Below are 9393 nucleotides of genomic sequence, written 5' to 3'. Positions count from 1 at the left end.
TAACACAAGAAACTCGATGTCTCTTTAATTGCTTGTACAGAAGGTATATGCCAAGCAAGAAGTTATTGTAGCTTACATCTATTGTTGAAGTACACTCACTACATACATAGTCCACACAATATCATGCTATATTAAGTTCGACAATCTATAATAATTCATTTATAGCAGAGCAACCAGAGTGAAGACTCTTAAGCAGCAGCCACGGCTTCAGCAGGCTTCTCTTCAGATGCTGCTGGTGCTTCTGCTTCCCAGAAGCTAGTCTTCTTCCCAGTTTTTGAAACAGTCTGCAGAACTGCCTCAGGCTGCACATTGCCTTTCACAGTCACCTTCTGCTCCTTCAAATCGATATCATATGTTTCGACACCTAGAGATGGTAAAAAAGGACAGAAGTATTGTTACACAAGATAATTCTATAACCACTAATTTTGGAACAAAAGTCCCCAGATAATGGCGGGAAAAGCAGTTCATAACAATATTCCAAACAAGCATGTATACAACAGCTTGCCAAAATTTGTATAGATTACAATCACTATGGTTTCTTCAAGCTTTTAAGTCCTCACCAATCCTACACCTATGATGGGTTCCAAATCAGTATAAGTGTGCATGTTTTATTACAAAGCAAGTAAATTCATGATAGAATATTTGCCAAAAAAGTGTTCATTTGTTGAATATTTGCCAAAAACTTCGTTGAAGTTTTTGGTTAAAAGAAAAGAAATAGAAAACACCATCAGCTAGATAAAACAACTTTTTTCTTTAGAACTGCACAAGTGCCAAAGCCTTCAACCACCCACAAGGGATAAATTCACAATCAACTAAAAACACTAACCATTTTACCAACAATAATTAGGACAGAGGAGGAATGAAATAGACTGAATTTTGAACCGTGTTCCTGGTCAAACAAAGGCTTTCTTTACACCTGAGCTGTCAGCTGGTAATAACATTTACTTAGATTTTGTTTCTTGCTACTTGCTATTGATGCCACAAACATAATTAAGACTTCACAGAGAATGAAGCTCTACAATCACACAAATGCCAAGCATGCACACAAAGCCATAGACAGAAAAACTTAAGAAAAGGGAACCTAGATTACATGCATCAATAGATAACATATTGACAAACTAGCAAAACATCTTTCCGAGCATTTGGCTGTAGGACAAATACTGCACTTGAGAGGAAAAAAATAAAAGGAAAGGGGCACAAGTTATGAAGTTCATTACTGCTAAACTAGTGCCATCAGAAATGAGCAAAAGCAAAACCATGGGATAAAAAGCTAAAACGAAAGGGAGAGAAATAAACCTTCCATTTTGCCCAGAACCCTTTTCACGGCTCCAACACAGCCTTCACATGACATACCAACCTTGAGGACAACAGTCTGCACCAAAGCAAAAATAGAGACTTCAAATCAAAAGCAATGGAAGAAAATTAACATTCACAAACACAGCATTAAACCTAACACTTATAGCATAATGCCAGAAATGGTATCAATCACACAACATGACTTAGAGTGAATCTCTTTACTCATGATCTGAGGTTTAAACCTCAAAAGAATTTGAGCACATTTTGCCTCTTTCAAGAAAAAAACCCATATGTTAGAAACAAGTGCAACCCACAAAATTAAGTCAATTTTTCTCTTCCCATTATCTTTTCCAACGAATCTGAGTATGTCTACGATTTCCACACATACATTGCTAAATCCTTCTTTACTTTATTTTTGTACCAGAAATCAAATTGTAAGACTTATTCAAATCCTGCTAGTTTTTTACCGATTCAATGAAACAAAGTCAACCTTCCAACAAAAGAAGGATTCCAAGTCAGAAGACCTCAATCTTCACCCACAAGCGAAATCAGCCAAAATCCAAACTTCATTCGATCAAAACAAAAACATTTAGACCTTTGTCTGTACATTCATTCATCTTCAGAAAAAAAAAAGAAAAAAGAAAAAAGATACAATTTCCTAATCGTTTCATTTCGTGATATCACACATCCACCACATAAAAGGAAAAGATTGAATTTTGGCACCTCAAATAATCAGCAGAACAGGTAAATAAATAGTGTTAAGACAAGAAAAAAAAGACATCAAATGATGGTCAGATTTGAAAAACAATGAAGGGTTTTGCGGAGTTACCTGAGACATGGCTATGGATTTCGGAAAACGCTGAGATTTACGAAGAAACACAGACGGAAAGAGAGAGGTGGGTTGTTGATTTTTCTTTCTGGGATGATTTATATAGAGAAGCAAAAGGCGAAGACTTTGTAAGGTCGGTTTCGTAATGGCAGATGGATTGATTTATCACCCATGACGTAACGTAAAAAGGACTTGTTCTTTATGATTAATTAATTTTGTTCTGAGAAAAAAATTAATTTTGTTCGGGAAACTGATTAGTAATTGCTGTTATTTTTTAAGGTGTTTTTGGTAACTTCGTACATGCTTGTGTTTTTTTTTTTCGCAGGTTCTGCTCCCGAAGCGTTTCTTCCCGTCTGGATCTTCGTGTAAAAATGATCTTCGTTTTCAACGTGTCATTGAATCAACGGAGAAGATTATTGGTGGTTTTTACAGCTAATGGTCAACAATGTAATAGCACCTTTTAATTACTATAATATATAAATAACTAAATCTATATATTTAGGCCAAAATAATTAAGCTTGAACTATGCTCGTAGAAAAGTGTTAGGGAGCCAAACAAATGAACTTAGAAAATTTTTTAAACTGACGTCGCAAACCGTGAGTAGTAGAAAAGGGAGAGAAAATTTCATTTTTTTTTTTTAATTTAAAAATCTTTGCCACGTTAGTTTAAAATTTTTTTTGGATTCATTTGTTTAGATTTCTAGCACTTCTCTTCATAAAAAATAATAAATAAATAAAAAATATCTTTGCACTTGGCCTTATTATAACCAAAGTCATTTTATATTCAAATTTTAAGCAATTCAAATCTGTCATTAAAAAAATTAGGCATGAGCAATAAACTTCATAATTAAGCAACTTAAAAGAGTTTTTAACACAGCAAGATCAACAACGTAAGAGTTGAAGCGGTATATATGACTACGATAGAACGTCGATTTTCATTTTGATAGGGGTTTGAGTTGAAAATTGAAATATATTAAAAAAAAAATTATTTTGTTTCCTTTTCTTTTTTTGTCAATACTAAATGAATACTAATTTTATTTTTATATATTAATTTAATCTTAAATATTAATATATTTTTATTCGTGCTTTGACCCCCTTATTTCTAACTAATGCTTTGACCCATTTCAATAAAATTTTCTAACTCCCCTCCTACCCCACAATCTGCTCTCTTAACTTCTCAAATTTATGTAAAATTCGAACAGTTTAATCGTAGTGGAAGCTCATCCAAGCACTTAAACAATTATTCTATTTCAAACAAAGTTGAAATCTCTTATAATTACACAAAATGACTAATATGTAGTGAAACATAGCTTTCAAGTGGAAGGAAACTTTGTCTAAATATATAGTGATATTATTAATTATTCCGAACAATCCTACACTGGCCATCGAAGTCCTGCTGAATGCCCAAAATACCAAAACTGGATTAAATAATCAAACCTACTAAATCAGTTTGCCAAAATCTGGCATGCATTGCAAAAAAATCTCCAAAAAGGAATCGTAAAAGTGGGTGCATGAGTTGATATGGGGAATTTGGTAGTACTAGATTTTGTTGAATCAATGCATGGAAATGGAGTAGTACAAAACTCGTTTTCTGGTGTTGTGTAGTACAGAAAAAAGAGATTGCAGTACAGAGGATTAGGAGGAGTACTACAGTACCATCACGACAAAATTAAAGGGAAGTGGGGGGAGTGCCATATCTTTAATCAAGTGCCAACAGACCACATGCTTTGATTTCACTCCTCTCTTCAAGCATCTCCACAGAAAGGATATTAATGGTCGAAATCACTTTCCTTTTTTTCTTTTTCTTTTTTTGAAGTTTTTCTTGGATGGATATGGCATCCAGGATTTAGCATAATATATATAATGAATTCCTGAAAAATGAAATCTCACTCAATCCATTCCACTGGGATATGCATTAATGCATGGCAGCTCGCAAAAAAAAAAAAAAAAAAAGAAAAGAAAGAGCTTTGTGATATGATAGAAATCACACAGATTGTAAATTCTGCATTATTTAACCTTTTATGAGTAACGCTACATGCTATCTTTTTATGGTTTCAAAATTGATGTGATTTTTAAAATTATCATTATCTCAAAATTTAGAAGTTATTTATCTTATATATATAATTTTGGAGGGATAAACAAAATGATAAAATAATAGCATGTATCATTATATACTCAATGTAAATTCCTAGAGTGTATAGTGCAAAACGGGTTGTGCTATTTGTCATACCTCCATTTCATTAATTAGGCTGACACGTGACACACAACAGTGTACATTTTTTCTATTACATCAATCTTTATTTAAAAAAATGAAAGAAGAAAAAAAACAAAAATAAACATTGTCACATGAGTCTAGTGAAATGAAATAGCGTATGACAAATAGAATTTTTCATTCACAAGATATGGTACTTCAAAGACTTTTTTATGTACGTTTTCACATTTTAAGATTTTCCTCTTTTTTTTTTAAATTAATTTTAATTTTTATCTTATCTTAAACGCATTTTGTTTTCTTTTTCAAAAAAAAAAAAAAAAAAAGCATTTCGTTTTCTTCTTTTAATTGTATTTAATATTATAGAGCCAGGAGTTAATATTGCATGGCAGTTACCGGGTAATAAAAAACCGGAAAAGGATCCTCTCCATTTCAAAATCTCTCAATTTCTTCCATTTAGTGTATTTTGAAGGGTAGTGTTGTCCAAAAGTTTTAATGATGGTAGTGCATTAAATGCAATACCCTTCAAAATGCACTAAATGGAGGAAATTGAGGGATTTTGAAATGGAGAGGATCCTATTCCAAACAAACCCGGCAGCAGGCATTACAATTGACACCCCATTAATTAGATGGCCTGGCGAGCGGAACACACATTAAAAAACACCAATGAAAATATCATAACATCAAAGAGGGAAATTTTGTTTTCTTAGTAGACATGTATTATTATGGTTATGCTCAAATAAAATAGTTACTGTTTGTCTCCCTGCCTGCCTTTTTAAATAGAAAAATAAAGAAAAAAAAGAAAAGAAAAAGGTACACAGTAAAGAGATGAACGTTGGGAACGTTTGTTGGCACATATTGGGCAAAGAAATCTGGTCAAAGATTACCGTTGGTTCTCTCTTAAAAAAATGACCGTTGGTTGGCACATATTGGCCAACAAATTAATTAAGGTGATGATGTAAAACCACATTCTAAGATTGTCGTGCATAGATGAACTCTTACCACCAATCAAAGTGGCGGAGGGTCCAAAAGCCTACAAATATAATAATGCCATTCAATGTTGTGAATCAATGAATAGTAATTTTATTTAGTAGATCTCATAGATAAGGTTTGGCTCGAGGAAATTCTAACTTGTATATATGGTATTGTAATTAGAGAGCAAATTGCCTCTGGTTGATGTGTTTTTATCAATAAAGAATATATTTGTTCAAAAAAAAAAAATTATTTAATAGATTCTTGAACGATCATACTATATGAGTAATTTTAAAGATAAATGCTATTAGTATTTTTTTCATCTTCATTTATTTATTTATTTATCAAAATCAACAATTGGATCCTGATTTTTAACATGTAGATCCTATAGATTCAATGTGAGCGTACAAGTTCTATGGTTAATTTTTTTTTTTTTTTTAAAAAAGAAAGAATAAAGAAAAAAGAAGAAGAAGAGAATATGAGATGGATGAAAGAATACTAAATAACATTTATCAACTCTAAATGCTCAACTCTCATCCTAGTTTCATACAATTCGACTGATATGTAGTGTCCATCAACCCTTATATATATAAGTTGATTCAATTGTCCACATCAACCAAATTATATGAGAGTGGAATGAGAGTTGAGTTTGTAGCATTACTTGTTTTTGGATCAACAAATATATATATATATTTTAAAAGTACTGATCTAAGGGCTGATTCTTATTCTCATGTCGTTGAGTAATACGATAATTGTACACGAGTCTATTAAATAGCACTATTTTGACAGAATATTTCATTCTACCCTAAGTAATAAGAGATTTTTTTTTTTTTTTTTTTCAAAAAAAATAAAATAAAATAAAATTTGGCCAACAATATTCGAACAAGATAATATGTCTCTTTATGCAAAAGAATAAATGATTTTATTTATTCATATAAAAAGTCAGCTGATTTATTAAACCACGCCAAGGCTTTTGCTGTGTAGAAAATATAAAATAAAAGATTTATGTGCTGACACAGACATGCGTGCGGTCACACATCATAAAACCTACATATAAATCTAAAAAGTCTCTTTGGTAACCTAATATTTTTATGACAGTTGTATATATATATATATTGTTTATATTAATTAGAAATTTTGTCTGTTGCAATAATTACAATTTTCAGGTGCATTTAGCCCAGATATTGGATTGGGGGATAAGATCGAAATATAAAAAAGAAAAAAAAAATCTGCTATATTTATTTATTTATTTGTTTTTGTTTTTGTTTTTATGATGTATAAGTCCTTGGGTATATTTTTCTCCTATATTTGTTGTTAATGAGCTCTGGGTGCATAGGGCTTTAAGAAGAAACAAAATCTGTTGAATAGATCGATACATGAAAGATAAACAAAGAGTAGAAAACGTACATGATGCACAACCTTCACTTAGGCTTATTTTATTAAGATTTAAAATATGTTTTGTATTATTGTATTTTTGTAGTTAATAATTATTAGTCAAAGGAAAAACTTTTAATACACATCAATAAAGGTTACTTTCAAGTTCAGTTTTGTATGCATATATCATCCCATTATCCTCTCTTAGCAACCTCAAAGCTTATGTGGGGTGGTCTCCCAATCATTTGGTGGGAGACCACGCCACATAAACTTTGAAATGATGGAAGATAGTGGGGTAATATATAACATTACTTATTTTTATATTATCTGTTACTCATTCCTCTAAAATGTATTTTCTTATCAGTAGTCCTAAAAATTACATTTTTATTCTACAATTATTTTACAATGCTGACGTGATAATTTCAACCAACCATTGATTAATCATTGTTAAAAAAAAAAAAAAATGAAAGCGTAATCTACAAATTACACAAAAATCCCAAGTGACAAGGTTTAATAATTAATAGCTATTAATTTTTTTTCTAACAAGACCTGATCCAAAGGTTGCTAGATTAGATTTGTGGGATTTTTGTAGGATGTTTGTGTGACATGTAACATTACTAAAAAAAAGATAAAGAGTAAATCTAAGAGCATGTTTTAGGATTTTGTTTGAAAAATAGAACTTTTTAAGTCAAAAAAACGTTTTTTTTTTTTGGCAAAAGCTTCATTTTTAAGCTTGCCAAGCCCAATTTTAGAGTAAAAAAGTCAATGAAGTATTTTTAGAATTTTTTACCAAACATGCTAGCTTTTGGTTTTGACACAACTTTTTAGGTGTTAAAAGTATTTTTTACTCTTCATAACGCAATTCCAAACACACTGTAAGAGTTGGTTGGGACGGCCACGTCAACATTGTAGAATAGTTGTGGAATAAAAATGTGATATATTATACTAGTTCTCTTTTTCTTATAGTTTCCAATTCCATCTACTCAATAAAACAAACATAATTGTCAAACAATATTTCCTCACATACCCTTTCTTCCAAGCGTTGTAAACCAATTCTTGATGAAAATAAGTACTACTTGCAAGTACTACAAAAGCCATTGGCGCAATACTCATACAAAACCCAATTAGATCGGCACCACCACAAGACAACATAGCAAAGACAGCGACTTCTTCAAAAGAAAACAACAGCGTACTTAAATGGCATGGCTTAGATGGTTGGTTAGAGTTAGATGGTATTGGTTGGTTGGTTAGGATTTGGGATCTTTCTTTCCGATAACGTAATCACCTCATTTCTTTCTTCAGATTCTTCTGCTTGGCGTTTTCTCCTACCTTCTTATTTTCTCTGTGTTTGGTCACTTTTCAGATTGTTCCCCACTTGTGGGGGCTGTCTGTTTAATATGTGATGTTGTTTTTTTTTTTTTTTAGTATTTTTAATTCTTCTTTTAATAAAACTTACTCATCCAAAATAATAATAATAATAAAAGACAAACACTATTCACTGATTTAGATTTCTACCCAATTACATTTGGTTTAGTTCCTTGATCTATTATATTTGCTTTGTCTTCTTCGCTTGGCTCATGTGGATGTTTGGACTTGTGGAAACAATTAAGAAATACTTCATCTTTTTTGAATTGCTTGGAAGGGAATGTTGGTTCACATTGAATGGTCCAAATTGAGTCTTTTCTGCAGATTTGGATTGAAAAGTTGGAACAAATTGGAGTTTATCAGTTTTAAGCAGGCACACTTAGAAGTCACTCCACTTTGCCTTTTGTTATCATTTGTACTTTTTTTTTTTTTTTCTTAAAATATGTTTGAGAAAAGGTATTTCCTATTTTGGAGTGTTTGGCGCTATATAAAATATTCGTACACCTGAAATATTTTTTCAATCAACCAAGGAAAATAGCGTGTATGAGGCGTAAAATTGTTTACACTTTGCGTAAGCCATTTTTTGTTGCTCTCCCACACCTCCGGGTGGGTTATTGTGAGAGGCCTGTATAGGGCCTACCTATCCAAACAAGTCTCGGCCCTCATAAGGGCCCTCTCACAATTGCCAGCTTAAATTTCAAACAATATGAATAGACAATTGCACTAGATCTTAATCCCACTTTTGAAAGTCTACACTCTTTTTTCGTAACTCATCTTTGCTGTCTCTCTTTCCTTTCAGCTTCTTAAATTTATGAAAATATAAGAAATATTTGTTAATTTTTCGTATGAGTCAAACCACCTCTAGGCACTTAAGGGTGAATCAACCACCCCCATGTTGGTGACAGGGGCCGAACCACCCCAAGGCTTTGGGAGCGGTTTGGGACACCCTTGAACAACCTCTTTTGGGTGGCTGAACCAAACATTGAGAGGGGGTGGTTCGCTTTGGGACACCCTTCAACCACCTCTTTTGGGTGGCTGAACCAAACATTATGGGTTGTTTGGCCATAAAACAGTCACCCCCAAACCTACCAACAACCATTTATTTTTTTAAAATTTTTATTTTATTATGATCTAAACCATTCATTTAAAATGAAAAAACGACCCATAAAAAAAAAAAAATATATATATATATATTGTACCCCATACAATATCTGGATCGCGATATGTGGTAAGGAATGAGAGCTTACTCAAGCCCGTTGAGGATGAGAGAGTATTTCGGGTGGTTTGGGGAACATAGACCAGTAACATGTAAATCTAAATAAATAGGAAACAGTTTCATTTCAGCCACC

General features: G+C 32.2%; 1 protein-coding gene across 1 annotated transcript; it reads right to left on the bottom strand.

The window, feature by feature from the left end:
- On the bottom strand, window positions 1–2268 carry LOC132175574 (copper transport protein ATX1). The gene is made up of 3 exons (XM_059587552.1): window positions 2126–2268; window positions 1297–1372; window positions 1–364 (listed from the first exon to the last, which is right to left on the bottom strand). The coding sequence occupies exons 1-3, from the start codon at window positions 2132–2134 to the stop codon at window positions 189–191; spliced, it is 261 nt and encodes an 86-aa protein (XP_059443535.1). The 5' UTR covers window positions 2135–2268; the 3' UTR covers window positions 1–188.
- Window positions 2269–9393: the final 7125 nt, after the last annotated feature.

The sequence above is a fragment of the Corylus avellana genome, chromosome ca1, assembly GCF_901000735.1.
Source record: "Corylus avellana chromosome ca1, CavTom2PMs-1.0".
Taxonomy (NCBI): Eukaryota; Viridiplantae; Streptophyta; class Magnoliopsida; order Fagales; family Betulaceae; genus Corylus; species Corylus avellana.
This window is presented reverse-complemented; position numbering and strand designations above follow the sequence as displayed.